Here is a 25,372-nt window from a genome sequence, read left to right on the forward strand (position 1 = left end):
AACCAGACAGTAGAGCAAGAAGGAGGGGAAATGGTTTAATCTGGGTCTAAATCACAGTTTTGTAATGTTCAGTTCTCACATCTTCAGTCTTAAAATGCTGCAGTTTGTACAGAGAAACCAGCAAATCACAAAAACTGTAAGACCCATCACTTCCACAAACAACATCTGCAGTGTGTCAGATGCCCTCCCAGTGTGTCAGATGCCCTCCCAGTGTGTCAGATGCCCTATCTGTTGGTTTAGATTTCAGCTATTTTGTTTGAAATATGAGCTTTGAGCAGAATCCTTTTATTAAAACAGAAATCTCAAATCTAATCTCAATGTTTGTCAGAAAAATAACATTTATTTTTTAATAAAATGTCCCTCGTCTGGAGTCCGAGGTTCTGTCTCCATCTGTTCTTACATAACATCACTTCATTTATTCATTATAAAAGTGATGTCATAAGACGGAGGGCAGGGCCTAAAGAACTCTATGGAAGAGCCACTGTTTTAAAAAATCTCTCTCCCCTCTTTCCATCTTTCTATTCCTCTTCTCTCTAACTTTTTAATCTCATTTTCTCTCTCTCTCTCTCTGATCCCTTCTCCTCCCCCTTTCCACTCATGTCTTTCTCTTACCCCTCCCTTCCGCTCCCTCTCTCCATCCCTTTCCAGCTCTTTCTCACCCTCCTCTCTCCCTTTCTCTCTATCAGAGCTTCAGCAGACTGGTGCCTTGAGGGTCAAACGTCCAATCAGCTGCTCCCCTCGGTGTGACATCATCATTACGAGCCCTGACCCACACAGTCGAGTGTTTAATGGAGCTTAAACGCTTTAATCTCTATTTAATTCTGTCTGTCTGTGTGTGGGCGCTTGTCTGTGTGTCTGTGTGCATTTGTGCGAGTGTGTGCGTGAGTGTGCGTCTGTGTTTGTGTGCGAGTGTGTGCGTGAGTGTGCGTCTATGTTTGTGTGTTCGTGCAGTGGTTTAACCCACATTTGCAAAACAACAGAATTCAGATTATTCACAAATCTCAAACTTTCTGAAGCCAAACAAAAATACCCCATGGACAGGAGCTCCCATTGTCCCACCTGACCTCTGACCTCTGTGTGTCCAGAGCCTTGACCTGCAGATTGAGACACATACAGGTGTGTCTCAGTCTCAGTTTATGGACAGACTTCACTGAGTCCTGACTGGCTGCAGGTGCTGGGGTTTAGGCAGTGACCATTCAGATCAGAGAGACATTTTAGGTTTAAAACAACTGGATTTCAGCTTTGGAACTGACAACACAAATGAGAGTCATGTGAGGATCATTCTGTTTTCTGACTGGACAACGGTCTTGAACCAAAACACACTATTTTTGTCGTTAATGAAATATCAGTGTTAGAATTTGCCTCATAAAAAACAGGGAGCAGGGCAGTGTTTGGCCCAAAGACACAACAACAGTTTACAGGTGCTAGAGGGGCTCAAACCATCAACCTTCATCAGAGTCAGAGGATTATACAGAGACGCTGCAGGAACGAGAGAACAAGAAGTGAATAAATCTAAACCCAAGAAAACGACTGTAAACAACAAGAACGGAAACCAGAGAAAGCATGAGTCTGAGAAGAACAGAAATAGAACCATGGAAGAAAAACAGACAGGAAAGAAAGAGAGGGAGAGAGGAGGAGAGGGAGGGAGGAGAGAGAGAGAAAACAGAGACAGGAGAGAAAAAGGGAGGGGGAGAGGAGGGAGGAGGAGAGGAAGGGAGAAGAGACAGAAAACAGAGACAAGAGAGAAAGAGAAGGGGGAGAGGAGAGAGGAGGAGAGGAAGGGAGAAGAGACAGAAAACAGAGACAGGAGAGAGAGAAAGAGAGGGAGGGGTGAGAGGAGGAGAGAGGAGGAGGGAAGGAAGAGAGAGACAGGAGAGAAAGTGGAGAGAAAGAGAAAACAGACAGGGGAGAGAAGAGAGGGCGAGAGCAGGAGAGAGGAGGAGACAGAAAACAGACAGGAGACAAAGTGGGGGGGGGGTAAAAAAAGACAGATGAGAGAGGGGAGGGGGAAAGGAGAGAGAGGAGGGGGGCAAGAGAGAAGGAGAGAGAAACTGAAAACAGTAACAGAGGTGAGAGAGGGGAGAGGGAAGGGGGGTAGGAGAACAAATCAGGAGGAGAGAGGGAGAGAGAAAGATGACCAGAGAAGAGCAGAGAGAGAGGAGGGAGAAAGAGAAGAAATGAAGAGAGCGAGAAGAGAGAGAGAGAGAGAAAGACTGAGAAAGAAGAGGTGGAGAGTAGAGCCATCAGTCAGAGGAGAGAGGAGGAGGTGGGGGAGATAAGGCTCAGAGGTGATGGAGAGAAATAAAGAGATAAAACATCTTTTCATTTTTCAAACTTTTGACTCAATGGCAAAAAGAAACAGATGAGTCTTTCACACCTTCATCTACAGCTTCTGTCGTTTATCTAAAAGAAAAATGTGATCAGATACAATGATGTCATCAATGTATAGCTCTCTAACCCTCCTCTCCCTCTGCTCCCTCTCTCTCCCTCCTCCTCCCCCTGTCCCTCTTCTTTCTCAGTCTCTCCATTTATACTTTTATACTTTTTTCCTCTCTTCCTCTCTTCTCTCTCTCTTCTCAGGTCTCTGTCGTGTTGTTCATTAGTCACACTTTTCCCTCACACTGAGCTTAACCTCTCACCTCCTCTCTCTCCTTCTCCTCTCTCTTCTGTCTGCAGCACATTCTGAATCAGTGTCAGATGTAAAGAGTCACCTGCTCCTCTCTCCTCCTCTTTCTCTCCTCCTCTCCATTCTCACTTTCTCCTCCTCCTCCTTCAGACCTATGTTTTCATACAGTTCTAGCCTCCTCTCTTTTCCTCTCCTCCTCTCTCCTATAGCATGCCTGTAGTTCAGATTTGTGTTGTCGTACAGTTCTTCTCTCTCTCTCTCCACCTCTCCTCCTCGGGCTCCTCCTCCTCATGCTCTCTCTCACGCTCGCTCTCCTCTTCCTCTCTCTCCTTTCACTCTCCCCTCACCTCCTTCTCCTTCAGATTTGTGTTGTTGTACAGTTCTCCCCCTTCTCTCTCTCCTTCCATCTCTCCTCCTCCTTCAGACTTGTGTTGTCATACAGACGTCCCCTCTTCTCTCTCTCTCCACCTCTGCTCCTCCTCTCTCTTTTCTTCTCCTCCTCCTCACTCTCTCCTCCTCTCCTCCTCCTTCAGACTTGTGCTGTCATACAGTTCTTGGGCTTAAGGACCCTCCCCAAAGCCTTATTCATTTAATAATCTCATGACCAAAGATAATCTGACCCGGACACTTCTGTTTGGGTGAAGTGTTGCCAAAGGACACAACAGCAGCATACACTCATCTGAACCAGCAACCCTCTGAGTACAGGGCAAACATTGAGCCCACTGCTCCACTGTTCCACTCAAACAGTGAGCATGAAATCTGCGAGTGAAAGTGCTCCTGCTCCTCGTTTATGTAACGTCCTTATGGAGCAGATTAATATAAGCCATGGATCTATGAGCTAACACGCTAATGCTAAGGGTCAGGTCAAAGGTCAGAGGGTTAGAGGGTGCAGATTTCACTCTCGCATGGATCACTGAGGTGTTAGCACGAATCCAGCAGAGTTACACATCAGTCTAATGTGTAAACCAGGACTGAACCAGGACTGAACCAGGACTGAACCAGGACTGAACCAGGACTGAACCAGGACAATTAGACTACATGAGACCACTAACTAGAGCTGCACCGTGTAACTTTATAGTGAGGGGTGCACCACCTGCTATTCTCCATGCAGACATTTTAACTTCATCTGGAATGTTCCACAGTGTGGTATTAAACCTGCTCTTGAGTGAACAGCAAGAGAGAGGGAGGAGAGGAGGAACAGAGTCAATAGGAGGTGAGAAGGAGGAGAGGAGAAACATTATATTTTCTGAAAATGGCCTCCAGTGAAAAAAACTAGTTTAAAAAAGAGAAGGAGCAGAGGGAGGAGAGACAGGGACAGAACAGAGATAGAGAGAGGAGAGATAGAGAAAGGAGAGATAGAAGAGAGAAAGAGAGAGGAGAGATAGAAGAGAGATAAAGAGAGGAGAGATAGAACAGAAAGTCTTAGAGGACAAAATATTTGTAGCACAAATGTCTTTATGAATTCACTTCAATAAAGAAACAACAGAATGAGCCTGTCCACCTCCAAAGAAATGTGTATATGTAGAAATATACATAAATATATAAATGTACATTTGTTTTTATACAAATATATACGAATAACTTTCCATATAGAACTCCATCTCTCTTTCCCCCTCTCTTTTTCAATATTTTACTTTGCCTCCTCTACTGCCTCCTCTACTTTTTTCTCTCCCTCTACTCTGCCCCTCCCTTTTGTCTCCCTCTTCCCCCTCACCTCTCTCCTAAAACTATATCTCACTTTCTACAACTAAACCAGGACTAAACCAGGACTAAACCAGGACTAAACCAGGACTAAACCAGGACTAAACCAGGACTAAACCAGGACTAAACCAGGACTAAACCAGGACTAAACCAGGACTAAACCAGGACTATAACAGGACTCCTTTCTCTCTAACTCTGTCTGTGTCTCTTGTCTCCTGTCTCCCTATCTTTCCCTCACTTTCCCCTCCTCCCTCTATCATTCTCCTTTATTTCAGTCTCTCACTTTCTTCTGCTCGCTCCTCTTCAGTCTCTCTCTCCCTCTCTCTCTTTCCACCTCTCTCCTTCTTCCCTCCTTCTCCTGTCCCTCCCTCAATCTGTTTCTCTCAGGGTCAAATGGGGACTTTCCAAACCCCACCTCCCTGTGTTTTCTCTCCATCTTTCCCTCTCTCCTCTCCTCCCTCCAGCCAAGCGTTCTTCCTTAAATAGAGAGATGTTCTGGGAAATTAGGAGGAGGTATATAAACACAGGAAGAGAGAGAGGGAGAGATAAAGAAAAGAGAGAAGGGAGAGTGAGAAAGGAGAGAGAGGAGAGAAGGAGGGAGGAGATGAGGAAAGAGGAGGGAGGAGACGAGGAAAGAGGACATGAGGAGAGAAGGAGCCGACAAGACAGAAGAGGAGTTGAGGAAAGAGGAGAGGAGGAAACTAGGAAGGAGGAGAGGAGGAGAGGAGGAGACGAGGAAAGAGAAGGCAAGGAGAGGAGGAGGGAGGAGCTGAGGAAAGAAGAGATGAGGAAAGAGGAGATGAAGAAGGAGGAAACAAGGAAAAAAGAGAACAGTAGATAAGATGTCGAGATGAGGAGATGAGGAGGGAGGAGACGAGGAAAGAGGAGATGAGGAGAGAGGAGACAAGGAAAGAGGACACAAGGAGAGAGGAGAGGAGGAGACAAGGAAAGAAGAGAGGAGTAGACGAGGAGACTAGGAGATGAGGAGGGAGGAGACGAGGAAAGAGGAGATTAGGAGAGAGGAGACAAGGAGAGAGGATAGGAGGAGACAAGGAAAGAAGAGAGGCATAGACGAGGAGACTAGGAGATGAGGAGGGAGGAGACGAGGAAAGAGGAGATTAGGAGAGAAGAGACAAGGAGAGGAGGAGCCAAGGAAAGAGGAGATGAGGAGACAAGGAAAGAGGAGACTAGGAAAGAGGAGACAAGGAAATAGTTGTTCCTCCAGGAGCTCAATGAGGAGAAACAAGGAGAGTTTAAAGGATTAAAGACACAAACATGAGGCAAAGTCAGTGTCAGGTTAAGCACTCGCCACACAACCACAATGTCCCTGATTCAACACCTGTGCAGCGTGAAGTCTGTGTCTGGGTGGAGTTTGCATGTTCTCCTTGTGTCTGGGTGGAGTTTGCATGTTCTCCTTGTGTCTGGGTGGAGTTTGCATGTTCTCCTTGTGTCTGGGTGGAGTTTGCGTGTTCTCCTTGTGTTTGTGTGGGCACCATAAGGCAAATCCTCCAGCTAGACTCGACCTCTCAACTGATTCTTTGCAGCTGACATCATCCACATTCTCTTGGGGTGTGATGCTAACTCTAGGCACTGCTCTGTCTGAAGTTTGTTAATCTGAGTTTTGTTTGAACACAATCTGAACACAAAGAGCTGATTTATCTGAACTACACCAGGTGAGCTGGTTTGTGCTGTTAAACATGTCCCTCTCCCTCAAATCCCTCTCCAATAACATTACAGTCACAAGCTAGCATTAGCATTAGCCAAGAGTTTTTCAGTTAGTCACTCTCACTTTTTTGTTGAAAATCAAAAAGAGTCAAAGAGACTCTCAGAACCTCACGTTCATCTTGTCCTTGTTTAAAGTCCAAATCTGTAAAACATCTTTGAGTTACTCTGAAAAGTGACATACTATTGTTGTTAACTTTACCTCAACTTGTACGAAGTGTCTTGCCCCAGGACACAACAACAGCTTTACTAGTCCTGCTCTATCTGGGATTCAACTGCCAAGTCTTGTGAACAGTACAAAGATAACAGAGCTAAGTTTACACATATATATTTTTATGAACACTGTAAAATCGAGATTAGCCGCAGTGAGTCGAGGACACATCATAAACACCATCACAAAACACTCCCCGCGGCAGAGAGGAAGAGGAGGAGAGGGGAGAGGAGGAGGAGGAGGAGGAGGAGAGAGAGGCAAGAGGAGGTGGAGGGGTGACAGAGAGGAGAGAGGAAGAGAGAGAGCCACAAATGAGAACAAAACACTCCCCACGGCCAGTATTCAAATTCAAAATCAGCCAACTTTATTTAGAGTGGGAAAAGAGGAGGAGGAGGAGGAGGAGAGGGAGAGGAGGAGGAGAAAGACCCATGAACATGACAGGAGGAGAAGGTGGAGGAGGACCAGTAAAAGTGTGATGAGAGGAGGAGGAGCAGAAAGAGGAGGAAACGAGAGGAAGAGGAGATGTGAGACAAGCAGAGGAGGAAGAGGATGAGATGTGAGGAGATGTGAGGAGAGCCAGAACAACAAACAGCCAACCAGAGAAAAGACAGAGATGGAGAGAATATGGGTCAGAGAGAGAGAGAGTTAAAGAGTGTGGGATTATTGTGGAGGAGAAATGAGTTTAGTTCAGTTTGGATCATTTTAAAACAGTCCTTGCTGTATCTGTGTTTCATCCTGAGGCTCTACGTTTGAGGAGCAGAAGTTTGGAGATTTCTTTAAAACTCTGACTCTCCCACACTGACGCTCAGCCTTCTGCTATACGTGACATTTTGAGGACTTTTCCCCATTCAAAACATATAGGATTTTGTTTTACATCATTAATCGCTATGGCAACTGTCCTAAGTTTTCCTCATTCTGGATGCGTGGACAGGCCCCGCCCTCCATCTGAGATTATGACGTCATCATATTCTAGAACATGGGCGTATCTCATTTATGAGCAGAACACTCAAACTGTGCAGTGGCATCACGCAGCGGGTGTTCTACAAATATGTCTATGGCGGAATGTTCAGCAGTTACCATGGAGACACAATACATACATTAGCACAGGTAAAAAGGTTTTAAAATAGTCTGAAAAGTCACAGAGCATTCATTGTCCTGTTTAGGAGTTTGATTTTACACATAAAGGTGAGAGTGACTCACTGAAAAACTGAAGGCGAATGCCAATGCTAATGCCAGCTAGCTTGTGACTGTAATATTATTTGAGAGGGACTTTTTAACAGCACAAATCACTCACCTGGTGTACTTTAGATAAGTTAGAGATAAAAAATAAAGCCAACTTAAATAATGGAACTACAGACAGAGCACTGCCTCCAGTTACCAACCGGCATCAACAGCAAAGTATCAGTTGCTGGGTTTCAGGCAAATGATTCCATCCTAATTTGAACAATTTTGTGAGGACTTTTCCCCATTCAAAAGATAAGAAAAAAGATGGAAAAACATGGTGCTGAAGAGACTGAAGGACAGAGGAGAGGAGAAAGGGAGAGGAGGAAAGAGGCAGGTGGTTCTTAGCTTCATGTGCGCGCGGTGGGAGACAGGGGGACACGACCTCAGAGGTCAGAGGTCAGCTGCGCCAGATTTAACTTCAGCCTGTGAGATCATCAGAGACGTGTCACTGACAAGTGTCACCAAGAGACCAGAGAAAAGCATCTGTGCCCCGGGCGTTTGGAACACTGGAATTTAACAAGGCTTTACTATCACCCTGGGCGTTTGGAACAGTGGACTTTAACAAGGCTTTACTATCACCCTGGGCGTTTGGAACACTGAAATTTAACAAGGCTTTACTATCACCCCGGGCATTTGGAACACTGAAATTTAACAAGGCTTTACTATCACCCCAGGCATTTGGAACACTGAAATTTAACAAGGCTTTACTATCACCCCGGGCGTTTGGAACAGTGGACTTTAACAAGGCTTTACTATCACCCCGGGCGTTTGGAACAGTGGACTTTAACAAGGCTCTTATCACCCCGGGCGTTTGGAACAGTGGACTTTAACAAGGCTTTACTATCACCCCGGGCGTTTGGAACAGTGGACTTTAACAAGGCTCTTATCACCCCGGGCGTTTGGAACAGTGGACTTTAACAAGGCTTTACTATCATCCAGGGCGTTTGGAACAGTGGACTTTAACAAGGCTCTTATCACCCCGGGCGTCTGGAGCAGTGGACTTTAACAAGGCTCTTATCACCCCGGGCAACTTCACTGTTGCCAGTGTTTTTTCTATTATAGCTCATATATACCAGGCATTTGGAGCAGTACTTTTCTGTCACAGCTCAGACACAAGAGACACTAAGAAATACTATAAATAGAGGTGAATTTGTAGCAGAGTTCCATATTTGGAATTCCAACCACGAGTATCATAGCAACCAAAGGTAACGCTCCCTCCCGGGCACTTAGCAACGCTGTCAATCAAACCTGTTGCTGATACTAGTGGAAGCGACCTCGGGGAAAGAAGGCGCGTGATTTGTCTGGTATAAATGTTCATATTTTGATTTACAGACACAATAGTGAAATAAAAACCCCAGGATCATGTAGAGCGGGTTAATATGAACATTCTGTCAAAGACATACATGCAGAACGTCCCCAGCATGAGGTCACTGTACAGTATCTATTCACTTACTTCACACTTTTTCAGTGGATTAGAATAGTACCATAGCCACAGCAATCCTGGGGCAGACTGACAGATGGAGAGCCTGTCAATCTGTGCCGTAGCAGTAGTACCAGTAGCAGTAGTTGAGGTAGTAGCAATAGCAGTAGCTGTGTGTGGATTTTGGTAGTAGCAGCAGTAACAGTGGAGGAAGTTTGAAGTAAATAACCTGAGGAAATCTTCCCTCGACAGATTATGCAACCAACAACTCCCTGACCTACTTTACACTGTCTCTACTGCACAAGAAATACACAGAATATAAGACAGGAGGGCATCTGACACACAGGGAAAGAGGAGGAGGGGAGGGCATCTGACCAGACTGTATAAAGAAGTGGATTAAGTGAGGGTGATGTCATCCACAGCGTTTGCCTCCAAATCAAGCTCATTGAGGCTAGAGCAGTTATAGCGGCTAAACTGGAACCCAGTTCCATATTTGGAGTTCTGACTGCGAGTATCATAGCAACCAAAGAGCCAATCAGGAGCAAGGATGTTGAATGTAACGCTCCTTCCCATCCGCACCATGGTTTAGCAGGGAGCAGGCACTTAGCAAAGCTGTCAATCAAACCTGTTGCTAACACTAGCGGAAGCGACCTCGGGGAAAGAAGGCGCCGGATTTGTTTGTTATTAATGTCCATATCTTGATTTACAGACACAATAGTGAAATAAAAACTTCAGGATCTTGTAGAGCGGATTAATACAAACATTTTAAGACCAAAATGATTATACACTGCCTGGCCAAAAAAAAAAGTCACCACCTGGATTTAACTAAGCAAATAGGTACAAGCCTCTTCCAGTTGGTCCGGTCTAGGTTCTTGGTCAGTCTGTGCTCAAAGAATGAGGTCAGTTGACACCTGAATATACTGAATGACCAGGTTACTCCATCAATGGATTTTTTCTTCCCTGATGTCACGGGCATATTCCAAGATGACAATGCCAGGATTCATTGCGCTCAAATTGTGACAGAGTTGGTTCAGGAGCATGAGACGTCATTTTCACACATGGATTGTCCACCACAGAGTCCAGACCTTAACCCCATTGAGAATCTTTGGGATGTGCTGGAGAAGCTTTGTGCAGCGTCAGACTCTAACATCATCAATGCAACATCTTGATGAAAAATGTATGCAAGACTTGATGGAAATAAATCTTGTCACATTGCAGAACAATGCCACAGCGAATGTGTGACGTAATCAAAACTAAAGGCGGAACAATGAAATATTAGGGTGTGTGACCTTTTTTTTCACTAGACAGTGCATATACAGTCTATGCTAGCAAGTTAGCTATGTACATGTATTTAATTATATTTAAAATGCTCATCCACTCCATTTTCTTGTTTGAGTGAAGGAGGCATTTACAGATACACCTCCAGTCTCACCCTTGTCCTCCCCTCTGCTCCCTCGGTCTCTCTCCCTCCTTCCCTCTGTCTCAGTTCCCCCTCCTCCCTCTCTCTCCCTCCTTCCCTCTGTCTCAGTTCCCCCTCCTCCCTCTCTCTCCCTCCTTCCCTCTGTCTCAGTTCCCCCTCCATCTCCTTTGTCCCCTCCATCTCTTTTCTCTAAATATCTCCAGGACGACAGAGGAGACGCTGTGTAACACCTGTGCTCCTCATTATGTAAAACACAAACACACACACACACAGAGGCAGAAAGAAAAGACCAGAGAGAAAGACAGAGTGATCAAACCGAGTGAGCGAGAGAGAGAGTCACAGAGACAAAGAGACAGTATCAAACAGAGAGAAGGAGAGACAAACAAGAAAGAAAGAGAGGAGGAAATGAGGAGGGCAAGAAGACATGGTTAGAGGAGTGAGAGTAGATAGAGGGATGGAGAGAGAGGAGGAAAGGACAGAAAGAAAAAGAGAGAGATAGACAGAGATAAAAAAAATGATAAAAAGAAGTTATTTTTAAACCGTTTGGTCAAAAGTTTCTCCTCACTGACCTTATGCATCAGAGCATCCTAATGACTCACCATGATGAGTTTATAAGCACTTTTCACAACTCAGAGACCAGAGCAGAGTTTTAATGTCACACTAAAGCTTACAACAACTAGCATGCTAACGTTCACTCCAGATTCCTCTTACTCTTATTCTGACCTCCAGAGCTGCTTCTACAGTAAATCTGGATCTGACCAGTGCAGTAAACAGGAGACGTTTAAGTCACGCGCGGGAGACGTTTAAGTCACGCGCGGGAGACGTTTAAGTCACGCGCGGGAGACGTTTAGGTCACGCGCGGGAGACGTTTAGGTCACGCGCGGGAGACGTTTAGGTCACGCGCGGGAGACGTTTAGGTCACGCGCGGGAGACGTTTAGGTCACGCGCGGGAGACGTTTAGGTCACGCGCGGGAGACGTTTAGGTCACGCGCGGGAGACGTTTAGGTCACAAACAGGACATGTTTAGGTCACACGCAGGAGATGTTTAGGTCACACGCAGGAGACGTTTAGGTCACACGCAGGAGACGTTTAGGTCACACGCAGGAGACGTTTAGGTCACACGCAGGAGACGTTTAGGTCACAAACAGGACATGTTTAGGTCACACGCAAGAGACGTTTAGGTCTCACGCAGGAGACGTTTAAGTCACACGCAGGACACGTTTAAGTCACACGCAGGAGACGTTTAGGTCACACGCAGGAGACGTTTAAGTCACACGCAGGAGACGTTTAAGTCACACGCAGGAGACGTTTAAGTCACACGCAGGAGACGTTTAAGTCACACGCAGGAGACGTTTAGGTCAGACACAGGAGACGTTTAAGTCACACGCAGGACACGTTTAAGTCACACGCAGGAGACGTTTAAGTCAGAGACGTTCAGGTCACACAGAGGAGACAAAACTTCAGGACAAAAGTTCATGAATGAAACTTGAACACATGAAAAGTGAAGGATGAGATGAGAAAATTATGGACTAAAACTCTCCATTCGTCTCTCTCCCCTCTTCATCTCTTCTCTCTCACCTCCCTTTCTTTCCATCCTTCTCCCTCTCCTCATTCTCTTTCTGTCTTTTCTCTCTCTCTCCTCCTTCATTCTCTCTCTACCCCTTTTTCTTCTCCCTCTCTTCCTGCTCTCTTCTCTCCATTTCTCTCTCCCCTCTTCATCTCTCCTCCCTCCCTTTCTTTCTCTCCTTCTCTACCTCCACTTCTTAACTCTCTCTCTATGCCAAAACATTTTCCTTGTGCGATATAAATTTGTGAGTTCTTCTCTCAAACACTCTGTTCCACCTTGTGATGTCATGTGGTAAGGAACACTGTCAGGAAGTGCTCCACTGTGTTTTTAAACTCTATTCACCTACACTAGAATCATTTCACCTCTGGAACTGCAATCTCTACTGAACTAAAGGTAAAAGGAGCTGTTCACTTGAAAACTACCACTTCATGACATCACAAGGTGGAACAGAGCATTTTGAGCTAATAATAAAGTGTTACTCAAACATGTGTGAATGAAACAAAACACAACTCCAGGTCTGTTTTTGAAGAGGAAACAGCGTTAAAACACAAAGCTCATTTTAGTGAACATGGCGGATATAAATGGTCTCTGACGACAAGCTTCATAAAGACTTTTCTTTGTGTCTGATTGTTCAGAACAGATCCAGTTTAGTTTGGATTGGATTTGGAAGTGTGGTCTGAAACCTTGTCTGACTGCCTCACCTTTCTCAGGACCCAGGCCCGGTCCCAGCGCAGTGACCACAGAGACCCCACAGAGACCCCACAGAGACCACAGAGTGACCATAGAGACCCTAGAGACCACAGTAATCACAGTGACCCCAGAGACCACATCTGTTTCCCAAACTTTCCGCATGCGGCAGCGCGTGTCCAGATGTGCGCGCGGCCTCTTCACAGCTGGACCGATGCGTAAACTGCACCAAGAATTTTTATGCACCACAAACCCACGTAAATGTCACAGAGTTCGCGTGAAAACAGCAACACCTGCCGAGCGCGTGTCTCTGCCGCTTCACCTGCCGCAACTTTTCCGTGTGTTTGTGCCACACGCGCGGACGACGTACAGGTGACGCTCAGACCCACGTGCGCAGGCCACGCGGTGCAGCTGTGTCTTTATCCTTTGAGCCCAAACTGAACAGGTTATACACGTGGATTTTACGCAGAATTCTCTGGGCACGTCACGACCCACGCGCACCCACAGGTCCCCCCCCCCGCCACGTCCACGCGCACTGATGACACCCAGAGGCGAAGTTTGGCGCCTTACCTCGTGCCGCAGACGCTCCTGTCGCGCGCCGCAGCTCCGTTAATCCTCCACGCGCACCGAGCACCGAGGACCGGGCGGACCACAGGCGGCAATCCCGGAGAACAGACGCCTTCCCCGTGCAGCGTAGAGTGACAGCAGCCGCTCCTCTGGCTCCACATGCACCGCCTCACTCTACCTCTCTCCTCTCTCCATCTCTATCCTCCCTCCAGCGCTCTCTCTCTCTGTGTGTGTCTCCTCCCTCTTTCCATCTCTATCCTCCCTCCAGCGATCTCTCTCATCTTTCTCTCCAGCACTCTCTCTCTCTCTCTCTCTCTCTCTGTCTGTCTCCTCCCTCCAGCACACTCTTGCTCTCTCTCTCTGTCTCTCTTTCTGGTTGCGCTTCCCTCTCCCTCCCTCTCTCTCTCTCTCTCTCTCTCTCTCTCTCTCTCTCTCGCTCTCTCTCTCTCACTCACTCCAGCACTCGCTTTTTCTCTCACCTTTTCCTCTCTTTCCTCCCTCCCCCCCTCCCCCACTCTCTCTCCTCCCTCCCCCCCTCCCCCCCTCTCTCTCGTTTTGGTTTTGGACTCTCGCTTATTCAGTGTTTTCTTCTTTTTTTTCTACACATTCTACACTTTATAAACAAAGATGACATGAAATATATGAAGTAAGAAATATGGATATATGCAGTAAAGAAGAAATGTCATAAAATATATTCAGTAGAGTTATTTAATTCCATATTTCTTACTTCAGACAGTGTCTGGCCAAAAAAAGGTCGCTACCAAATAAAAAAGGTCACACACTCCAATATTTTGTTGTTCCGTCTTTAGCATTTGCTGTGACATTGTTTCGATTTCGCTTCTGCAATGTGACAAGATTTATTTCCATCAAGTCTTGCATACATTTTTCACCAAGATGTTGCATTGATGATGTTAGAGTCTGACGCTGCACAAAGCTTCTCCAGCACATCCCAAAGATTCTCAATGGGGTTAAGGTCTGGACTCTGTGGTGGACAATCCATGTGTGAAAATGATGTCTCATGCTCCTGAACCACAATTTGAGCTTGATGAATCCTGGCATTGTCATCTTGGAATATGCCCGTGCCATCAGGGAAGAAAAAATCCATTGATGGAATAACCTGGTCATTCAGTATATTCAGGTGTCAGCTGACCTCATTCTTTGAGCACAGACTGACCAAGAACCTAGACCGGACCAACTGGAGGAGGCTCGTACCTATTTGCTTAGTTAAATCCAGGTGGCGACTTTTTTTTTGTATTTCATGTCTTTCTTGTCTATATATATATATATATATATATATATATATATATATATATATATATATATATATATATATATATATATATATATATATAAACAGAATAAATAAGAGCATGTCCAAACGTTTGACCTCTGACCCCTGACTTCACTCGGGCGGATTAAACTCCTGTGGTGAGTTGGTCAGAGCTAATGAAGATTTGGCCAAAAATGGGGTTGACAGTTTTGGGTTTTTTTGTTTTTGTTTTGGGTGTTTTTTTTGTTTTTGTTTGTTGTTTTCACAAAACCAGTCCCGTGACTCCCGTGGGCCCGTGGGCGAAAGAGACGCCTGACCTTAAAATTAGAAAAATAATCTTAAACTCCTTAAAATCTTTTTTCCTAAATTACAAACATTTGGCCTGAAACCGTGGGGACAAATATCGTATGAACTAAAGTGTCAGATGTTTGAGAAATGAATAATTCAGATCTGTTCAAATATGTTCCTGTTCAAACGTTTCACATCTAGAAACTTCTGTTGTTCAGACTCTGCACGAGACACAGCTGCAGTCCGCCCTCTGCTGGAGGTACATGATATTACACTCAGCAAACCAGGACTGAACCAGGACTGAACCAGGATTAAACCAGAACTGAACCGGGACTGAACCGGGACTGAACCGGGATTAAAACCCTGAGGCTTAAAGACACAAGTTTATGGACCAAATCTGTGTTTGACTTTTTACTCTTTCTTTTTGGACTTTATAGAACTCTCTCTTATAGTTTCTAACCTCGCCCTGTGCCCTGCTCCTCTGACACCTGAACCTCCTCTGAGAACTGCTCCTCTGAGACCTGGACCTCCTCTGAGAACTGCTCCTCTGAGACCTGGACCTCCTCTGAGAACTGCTCCTCTGAGACCTGGACCTCCTCTGAGAGATGCTCCTTTGAGAGATGCTCCTCTGAGACCTGGGCCTCCTCTGAGAGCTGCTCCTCTGAGACCTGGACCTCCTCTGAGAACTGCTCCTCTGACACCTGGACCTCCTCTGAGAACTGCTCCTCTGAGACCTGGACCTCCTCTGAGAACTGCTCCTCTGAGACCTGGACCTCCTCTGAGAACTGCTCCTCTGAGACCTGGACCTCCTCTGAGAACTGCTCCTCTGAGACCTGGACCTCCTCTGAGAGATGCTCCTTTGAGAGATGCTCCTCTGAGACCTGGGCCTCCTCTGAGAGCTGCTCCTCTGAGACCTGGACCTCCTCTGAGAACTGCTCCTCTGACACCTGGACCTCCTCTGAGAACTGCTCCTCTGAGACCTGGACCTCCTCTGAGAACTGCTCCTCTGAGACCTGGACCTCCTCTGAGAACTGCTCCTCTGAGACCTGGACCTCCTCTGAGAGATGCTCCTTTGAGAGATGCTCCTCTGAGACCTGGACCTCCTCTGAGAGCTGCTCCTCTGAGACCTGGACCTCCTCTGAGAACTGCTCCTCTGACACCTGGACCTCCTCTGAGAACTGCTCCTCTGAGACCTGGACCTCCTCTGAGAACTGCTCCTCTGAGACCTGGACCTCCTCTGAGAACTGCTCCTCTGAGACCTGGACCTCCTCTGAGAGATGCTCCTTTGAGAGATGCTCCTCTGAGACCTGGACCTCCTCTGAGAGCTGCTCCTCTGAGACCTGGACCTCCTCTGAGAACTGCTCCTCTGAGACCTGGACCTCCTCTGAGAGCTGCTCCTCTGACACCTGGACCTCCTCTGAGAACTGCTCCTCTGAGACCTGGACCTCCTCTGAGAGCTGCTCCTCTGACACCTGGACCTCCTCTGAGAACTGCTCCTCTGAGACCTGGACCTCCTCTGAGAACTGCTCCTCTGAGACCTGGACCTCCTCTGAGAGATGCTCCTCTGAGACCTGGACCTCCTCTGAGACCTGGACCTCCTCTGAGAGATGCTCCTTTGAGAGCTGCTCCTCTGAGACCTGGACCTCCTCTGAGAACTGCTCTTCTGAGACCTGGACCTCCTCTGGGAGCTGCTCCTTTGAGACCTGGACCTCCTCTGAGAGCTGCTCCTCTGAGACCTGGACCTCCTCTGAGAGCTGCTCCTCTGAGACCTGGACCTCCTCTGAGAGCTGCTCCTCTGAGACCTGGACCTCCTCTGAGAGATGCTCCTTTGAGAGCTGCTCCTCTGAGACCTGGACCTCCTCTGAGAACTGCTCCTCTGAGACCTGGACCTCATCTGAGAACTGCTCCTCTGAGACCTGGACCTCCTCTGAGAGATGCTCCTTTGAGAGATGCTCCTCTGAGACCTGGACCTCCTCTGAGAGCTGCTCCTCTGAGACCTGGACCTCCTCTGAGAACTGCTCCTCTGAGACCTGGACCTCCTCTGACAGCTGCTCCTCTGACACCTGGACCTCCTTGGAGAACTGCTCTTCTGAGACCTGGACCTCCTCTGGGAGCTGCTCCTTTGAGACCTGGACCTCCTCTGAGAGCTGCTCCTCTGAGACCTGGACCTCCTCTGAGAACTGCTCCTCTGAGACCTGGACCTCATCTGAGAACTGCTCCTCTGAGACCTGGACCTCCTCTGAGAGCTGCTCCTCTGAGACCTGGACCTCCTCTGAGAGATGCTCCTTTGAGAGCTGCTCCTCTGAGACCTGGACCTCCTCTGAGAACTGCTCCTTTGAGACCCAGACCTCCTCTGAGACCCGCTCCTCCTCAGGTTTTAACGTGGCTCTGCTTTAGTCTCTGATCTCAACCAGAGCTTTTTAAGTTTGTTTTAAAGAGTCGTTTTTCCCGTCATCCCTGAACACACCACTGTAATGATGTCCCAGAGGAGACAGAGACTAAGAATATGTCCCTACAGGAAGGAAACAAGAATGTACAGAGAGGAGGAGAGGAGGAGGAGAGGAGGAGGAGAGGAGGAGGAGAGGAGGAGGAGAGGGGGAAGAGAGGAGCGGGAGAGGAGGAGGAAAAGAGGAGGAGAGCAGAAGAGACGGAGTAAGACTGTAGAATATATCACTGCAGGAAAAAACAAGAATCTACAGAAGGGAGAGGAAGGTGAGGAAAGGAGGAAGATTCAGACATAAATCTTCTTTTATTTAATTTAAAAATGTCATAAATTAAAAGAAAAAATACATAAAAAATAAACTCTGTTTTACTTTTTCAAGTTTAAATTTTAAAAACATCAGAAACTCTGTTTTTTTTTACAGTGAACTTGACCTCTTGGTGACCTCACTGACCAGTGTAAACCTGAGGTCGCCATGACAACAATTTAATGTTTCAGAAAACTCCAAACTAAATAAATACAACTTTTAAAATGTTTCAAATTTAAAAACCAGAAGAAAGAGTCTCTGAGTCTCATCAAACGTCTCAGAATCTGAACTTAAAATAAAATGTCAAAAACAAAATGTCCCACTACAAATATCATGACATTTTAATTAGTTTTAACTCTCCCTCTGAGTTTGCACTAGATTATTCTGACTGTTTCAGGCCAAATAAAAAACCCAAAACTGAAAAACTAAAGCTGCACAATGGAACTTTTTTGATGAAGGATCTGCCACCTGCTTCTTGTCTCCATGGAGATGTTATTGATTTACCTGAAATGTTTGCCAGTTCAGTATTAAACTTTATCTCCATGGAAATGAGGAGAGGCAAGCCCATTCAAGAAAACACCTGGATGGATCTGTTTAATGCCCTACTGTGGAACATAAAGATGTCCATCAGTTAAGTCCATGTGTGCAGCTTTAATAAATCTTACTAAATCCTAAAATCCAGTTAAATCCTCTGAGTTCGTCTTCTTGTTTTACAGTGTCGTCTCTTTTTTTACAGTGTCTCGTTCCCATGAGGCAGGTCCCGAGTCTCTGGTGACGGGTCAGTTCTGATGAAGACGAACGACGGAGCGCTTAACTCCTCGCTCTCTGGACAATTAGCCGCTCCAGGACGTAGCCCACTTCAGTGATTAGCCCGCTCCCGTCGCACCCGGGCCACAGCCAAGCCAATTAAAACTAATGAACTCTAAAAATGGAAGTTACAAAGACTTTGATTCAGAACGATCTGGGTTTGAAGCGTTTTAAAGAGGAGGTATTCTACTTCTATGGGGTATTAAACGGGGGGTATTTCACTCTTCTGGGGTATTAGATTACTCAAACATGCATGGAAGACATCTAAAACCTCTTCAAACATGTTTTTGATGAGGGAACAACGTTTGAAAATGGGACAGAGAATTTTTTCTTTAAAAGTCGATTTGTCAGAACACCTCCTCTTTAAGTTGTTCTACCTCAGAGATATATTTGTTTTTTTATAGCACAGCGTTTTCTTCATTTTCGGTTCATTATTAATCAAAACATTTTTTCTTACATTTCATTGTTATAACCACCACCACCCACACACCACATTCACACACTGAGAGAGTGTCTAGCCCGGTGACACAATAACAGTCTGGAGTGGTCTGCCTTGGTGCTCTTTGGCCTGACACTTTGTTTTGTTGGTAGTTCTCCACACACTGCTGTATCTATCCTGGGTCAGGTATGGCCTGGTGTTGTGTCCTTTAGCCTGACACCCGTCTTTTTGTTTGCAGTCCTCCACACACTGTACTCTCTATGTAAAGTGTCCTGGGTCAGACTCTGCCTTGGTGCTCTTTAGCTTGACACTTGGTTCTGTTGGTAGTTCTCCACACACTGCTGTATCTTTTGAGTGAAGTAGCGTGGGTCAGATATGGCCTGGAGGAGGTCAGTCTGGACGAGGCAGACGTCCAGGAGCTCAGAGGACGAGGAGGAGCGAGTCTCTGACCCGCCAGGCTCCAGGAAAACCTGAGACACAGAGACAAAAACCTGAGACACAGAGACAAAACCTGAGACACAGATACAAAACCTGAGACAGAGACAAAACCTGAGACACAGAGACAAAACCTGAGACACAGAGACAAAACCTGAGACAGAGACAAAACCTGAGACACAGAGACAAAAACCTGAGACGCAGAGACAAAACCTGAGACGCAAAGACAAAAACCTGAGGCACAGAGACAAAAACCTGAGGCGCAGAGACAAAAACCTGAGACGCAGAGACAAAAAGGTGAGACGCAGAGACAAAATCCTGAGACGCAGAGACAAAAACCTGAGACGCAGAGACAAAACCTGAGACACAGAGACAAAAACCTGAGACGCAGAGACAAAACCTGAGACGCAGAGACAAAAACCTGAGACACAGAGACAAAACCTGAGACAGAGACAAAACCTGAGACACAGAGACAAAACCTGAGACACAGAGACTAAACCTGAGACAGAGACAAAACCTGAGACACAGAGACAAAAACCTGAGACGCAGAGACAAAACCTGAGACGCAAAGACAAAAACCTGAGGCGCAGAGACAAAAACCTGAGACGCAGAGACAAAAACCTGAGACGCAGAGACAAAGACCTGAGACAGAGACAAAAACCTGAGACGCAGAGACAAAAACCTGAGACGCAGAGACAAAAACCTGAGACGCAGAGACAAAAACCTGAGACGCAGAGACAAAAACCTGAGACGCAGAGACAAAAACCTGAGACGCAGAGACAAAACCTGAGACGCAGAGACAAAAACCTGAGACAGAGACAAAAACCTGAGACAGAGACAAAAACCTGAGACACAGAGACAAAACCTGAGACACAGAGACAAAAACCTGAAACACAGAGACAAAAACCTGAGACACAGAGACAAAAACCTGAGGCACAGAGACAAAAACGTGAGACACAGAGACAAAACCTGAGACAGAGACAAAACCTGAGACAGAGACAAAACCTGAGACAGAGACAAAACCTGAGACACAGAGACAAAACCTGAGACAGAGACAAAACCTGAGACAGAGACAAAACCTGAGACACAGAGACAAAAACCTGAGGCACAGAGACTAAAGTCATCACCAGCCCTGTTCTGGAGAAGGACCTGATGTAAATGTTACAGATACTACATATCGACCTCTCGCTGCAAACAGTGAGAAGAGCATTTATTTTCTTTCTGTATTTTCTTTTATATTAAGACAAAACTCAATGTTAATGTTTGTCCTGCACTAAACAGATGTAGAAGTAAAATTTCAAACATCATGAGACAAAATGTAGAGTCACACTCTGTTTTAGAGGGAAAAAAAATGACAAAAAAACAGAGACAAACAAAACTACAGAGAGAACCAGAGACAGGGACAGAACCAGAGTTAGAACCAGAGACAGAGACAGAACCAGAGATGGGGACAGGACTAAGAACAGGACCAGAGACACAACCAGAGACAGGGACAGAAATAGAACCAGAGGCAGAACCAGAGACAGAACCAGAAACAGGACTAGAGACAGGGACAGGACCAGAGTCAGACCAGAGACAGAACCAGAGACAAAGACAGAAACAGAAATAAAACTAGAGGCGGACAGAGCCATGTTGGGAGGATTGTTGTTAATCTGTGATCTCAGTACCGCACCAGTGTGTCCCAGTTTAAATCTGAAAATAACCCTGTTCTTATGGTGTGTTCATGTTCTGCTCAGTACTTTTCCAAATAAAGACCTCCCTCTGGAACAATAAACTTTATTTGATTTGAAAACGACTGACCTCATTATAAAAACAGATTATTCAAATGAGCCGACTCCAAACTGAGACAGATACGACGTAATCCAATTTAACAGATCTCCAAAAATGATCATCGTTATGAGAGCATCTAAAAGTGTGTGTGTATGTGTGTGTATCAGTGTCTGTGTGTGTGTGTATGTGTGTGCATATTGACGTTACCATGGGATGTACGATCGTGTCATTGTCATTCGGTCTGATGTTGTCATCGATAAAAATGTGCTGCACCTCGAGATCAAACGGATCGATCCACAATGGCTTCCCCCCGAGAAGAGAGAAAGAACGCCTCGCCCACCTGAGGGAGAGAGACAGAGATGGACCAATCAGAAGAGAGAAAGAACGCCCCGCCCACTTCAGGGAGAGAGAGACCAAGAAGGTGCAGAGAAAGGCTGGTGTCACAGTGGCCATGTCAATTCACCAGATGCACCGTTCGAAGTACCCTTTAAACTACCCGGCCAACGAAGGGTACTCCTCAGTGTAGCCGCCATCGTGCTGAAATGGGACGGGCCTTCACCACAGAGCGTACTTCAAGCGCTGTCTGTGCACTTACATCACGTAGCTTATGTTACTTTGCCGAAATAATTAGTTTTATTTTTAATTCTTTATTATTTAATAGAAGAGTCAAGGTGTCATCGAAGTGTGCTCGGATGCAGGCTTCGCTTATGGCCAATCTCCATGGAAACGCAGGGCACATTTTTGGCCGCATTCGTCGGGTGCATGAAATGCATGCCTTGTTGTGCTTAAAGTTACGTAAGTGACCTTAAATGCACCGTTCAAACGGTGCATTTAAGGGCAGTTTGGCAAATTGGGACACAGCCAGTGTGACCTGTTGACCTCTGGGTGATATAGAGCTTCTGATTTGGGGGAGGTTTCTGCCATTTCTGTGCCGTTTCTGTGCCGTTTCTTCTCTATTTCTGCACTGGTGCTGCTCTGTTTCTGCGCTGAAGTCAGGGATTAGAAAGAAACAAAAGTGTTAATATTTTTTTCGTACCAGTCGAAATGGTCCTGGAAGCCCGAGACGCCCTGAGCCGAACTGAAGAAGCGATACAGGGCTCTGGCTCCGCCCCCTCTGCCCGAAGACGACACTCTGACCCCCGCCTCCCCCTCCTGACCACGAGACACCACCACACCCCTCCCACTGCAGCGGAGCTTACCGGGGGTCTCATCCACACACAGCTGAGAGAGGGAGAGAGAGGGCGGGAGAGGGATGGGGGTATAGGAGGAAGGAAAGAGAGAGAGAGAGGGGAAGAGAGGAGACAGCAGGAAAAAACAGGAGAGAAAGAGAGTGAGGAAGGGAGGAGAGGAGGAGTGGAGGCAGAGAATAAATGGATGTAGAGAAAGGAGAAAGAAAAAAAGAAAAATCACAGAGGTTAAGGCCTGTTGTTCCAATCCATATTAAGCCAGTTCATTCTGTAGTGGTGTCCTTAGGCAAAACACTTCTATGTCAAAAATCTATTATGTCGTCCCTCTTGGCCATTACAGTTACAATATCATCAACGTCTGAGGCCTATGGGGAGGGCATCTGACACACGGGGAGGGCATCTGACACACCTTGAGCTGTGTGAGGTTGGTAAACAGCGGGTGTCCGTGTGTGAGCGCTCTGGACACGGCTCGGAGCACTCGGGGCAGGTCAGAGCCGAAAGTTCGAAACACGATGGCGAAATCAGAACGTTCAGAATCCAAGTCGAGCAGAAGCTGGAAGAACGAAGGAAGGATCCAGTGATACAGTCTCCCATCCTCCCCTCGCACGCTCAGGTCAGGGTCAGCCTGTGAGAGGGGTCAGAGGTCAGAGAGAGGTCAGAGGAGCTCCTGAACCTGGACTAAGAACAGTCTTTTAGTCAGTGGCATTTAACATAAAAATGATCCAAAACTATTACTCACCATGATGAGTTTTTAAGCACTTTGTATAATTCTCAAAGACCAGACCGGAGTTTTGCTATCAACAACCAACATGCTACCATGCACTTCCTGATTATCGGGCAATAAAACGCTTTATAATTCTTTTCTATTTTCACAATATGAACATTTATACATTTTAAATCCTCAAAGTGCCTAAAAGTTAGCTTTGTAAGATTTAGCCTACTCTGAGCGCTAGCTCCACTCCAGCGGCTATTGCTCTGATTCTGACGTCACATGGTGGGAGGAGCCAGCCCGCCAGGAAGTAATGGAGAAGAGAAAATTATTTTTGTGCCAATGCGCCAATGAGCACAGGCTGCTGAAAATAACACAGCACAATCTTGTGTTCACCTTCCAGACTTGATGGTTTCAATTCAAAAGGGACATTATTTAGGTTTTACTTTTAATTGCCATGGCGACAGTGCTAGGTCTCCATCACAGTCTCAGACTCTCACCTCAGTGTCTGGGGGCCAGCGCAGCAACTCCAGATGTTCCTCCAAGACTGCTCTAAAGCGCCTCCCTGTGGACGAGGAGGTGAAGTGCTGCGTGCGACCGAACTGAGAGTAGTAACTCACAGCTCCAGCACAAGGGGGCAGCAGAGAGGGGACGTCACTTAGCCACTCCCACTGACCTGCACAGAAGAAGTTTGATTTTATTTACACAGAGAAAGTCAAAGGTAAATAATCAGACTCATTCAAACGTGAGAGGGTCGTATCTGAGCAGGAGAAACTCTGTAAACTGAAGATTTTCATAATCCTGACTCTGTTTGGTAGATAGAAACTGTGCTAAATATTTATCAGTTTTACTTTACTTCAGTGTGTTTGTGAATTGAAAAAACTACAGGAAGTAGTTTAAACCTTCATCATTCACTAAATACAGCTGTTGTCTTTTATTTGTACGAGTCTAATTGTAACTATTGTGTCATTCAGACACATTTTGGTCCTTGTGTACATTATGGTTGTTTACATATATAATTACTTCCACATAAGTCACATCTGCTGCTGTGTCCAACCTGGAAGTAACATTATAAACTTCAACTAAATAAAAAATTTAAAAAATGAAAAAATAGGCATAATGCTAAATAAAATATAATGATGTTAACTATGGTTTAGAGAAATGTGTTCTGTATTCTAACTCAGGTTTTTAACCTTTTTGATCTCGGGGCCTGGGGCCAAATATTATATTAAATGTATTATATTGTACTGATTGTGTGGCCCTCGAGGAGGTGCTTGCAGCACTGCTTTGGACCCCAGCCCTATGGTTAAGAATCATGGTCTAACTAGTCATATCCTCTTTTAATCGTCAAACAGTGATATGGCCAAAACAATCTCAAATAATTTAAGAGCAGAATGGCAGCAACATCATGTCAGAACGCCCCCAGATTTAAGCAAATGTCTCTGTAGTGTAAACAGAGCAGGAGGAGGAGCTGAAGTGTGAATGAAGAGCCCTGGTCTCGCAGTTACTCACATTGTCCATTCACGACATTCAAAACATTCACACTGTTCTGCTGAGTCAGAACAAAAAAAGAAAGAACCAGACTTGTGATTGTAAAGCCACAGTCTCACCCAAAATGGAGCCATTTACTCCTGTAGTAAAGATAAGGCGTGAATATGACCCGTTCAGTCACGCCACAGTTAGGTGCAAAAGTAAGACAGATGTCAGACAACTTAAAACTAATTATATCTTTTGAATGGTAAAGAGTCCTCAAAATGTCCCCAAACAGAAAGGTGAACCACGTAAACAGAGCTGTGAGTGGACCAGTATTCAGTGTGCTGCTTTAGACCAGGTTTGGTCTTGTTTGGTCCTGTTCTAGTCCTGGTTTAGACCTGGTTGGTCCTGTTCTAGTCCTGGTTTAGACCCGGTTTGGTCCTGTTCTAGTCCTGGTTTAGACCCGGTTGGTCCTGTTCTAGTCCTGGTTTAGACCCGGTTTGGTCCTGTTCTAGTCCTGGTTTAGACCTGGTTGGTCCTGTTCTAGCCCTGGTTTAGACCCGGTTTGGTCCTGGTTTGGTCCTGTTCTAGTCCTGGTTTAGACCTGGTTTGGTCCTGGTTTGGTCCTGTTCTAGTCCTGGTTTAGACCCGGTTGGTCCTGTTCTAGTCCTGGTTTAGACCTGGTTTGGTCCTGGTTTGGTCCTGGTTTAGATGTGACCGGGTTCAGGACCTTTGTGCATCCGGCCCCACGTGACTCCGGGGAGGAACGCGTCCAGCGCCGCGACGGTCCCGAGCCCCGTGACCGCGTCCGAAACGAGCACCGTGTGGTTCAAGTCAATGTGAAGGACCAGCCTCCTCCGGGGGACAGACATGGAGGACAGGCCCCGGGGGACAGGCTCTGGTCCGGGGACAGGAGCTCCGGTCTGCTCCTCCTCGGTCCCGCTGCTGTCGGTCCGGTCCATTGCAGCAGAGTAATGTTGTCTAAAGTGCCCTGACCGCTGGCATCACGGCTGGTACGGGAAAGGACGGCCCATGGGACGGTCGCTGGTTTGGTCAGAATGAGATGGTCAGATGGACAGACCAAGGGAGAATGGGACAGACC

The 25,372-nt window shown here is 46.3% G+C and overlaps 2 protein-coding genes across 2 annotated transcripts in view; one reads left to right on the top strand and one right to left on the bottom strand.

Annotated features, from left to right (window-relative positions):
* The window catches only part of LOC117373688 (troponin C, skeletal muscle), a 277,430-nt gene that overhangs the window by 19,951 nt on the left and 232,107 nt on the right, over positions 1-25,372 (top strand). The window lies entirely within an intron of this gene.
* On the bottom strand, positions 18,994-25,368 carry si:dkey-32e6.3 (uncharacterized). The gene is made up of 6 exons (XM_055223260.1): positions 25,001-25,368; positions 23,298-23,473; positions 22,498-22,713; positions 21,938-22,122; positions 21,109-21,241; positions 18,994-19,166 (listed from the first exon to the last, which is right to left on the bottom strand). The coding sequence occupies exons 1-6, from the start codon at positions 25,230-25,232 to the stop codon at positions 18,996-18,998; spliced, it is 1,113 nt and encodes a 370-aa protein (XP_055079235.1). The 5' UTR covers positions 25,233-25,368; the 3' UTR covers positions 18,994-18,995.

The sequence above is a fragment of the Periophthalmus magnuspinnatus genome, chromosome 7 (genome assembly GCF_009829125.3).
Source record: "Periophthalmus magnuspinnatus isolate fPerMag1 chromosome 7, fPerMag1.2.pri, whole genome shotgun sequence".
Taxonomy (NCBI): domain Eukaryota; kingdom Metazoa; phylum Chordata; class Actinopteri; order Gobiiformes; family Gobiidae; genus Periophthalmus; species Periophthalmus magnuspinnatus.

What these genes read in the sequence shown, in the direction of transcription:
- si:dkey-32e6.3 (XM_055223260.1), bottom strand. Translation starts at nt 25,232, where the DNA reads ATGGACCGGACCGACAGCAGCGGGACCGAGGAGGAGCAGACCGGAGCT. An exon ending in GTGGGGCCGGATGCACAAAG is followed by an intron (nt 23,474 to 25,000) that starts GTCCTGAACCCG and finishes TCTTCTGTGCAG; the next exon opens with GTCAGTGGGAGTGGCTAAGT. An exon ending in GCTGGCCCCCAGACACTGAG is followed by an intron (nt 22,714 to 23,297) that starts GTGAGAGTCTGA and finishes CCCCTCTCACAG; the next exon opens with GCTGACCCTGACCTGAGCGT.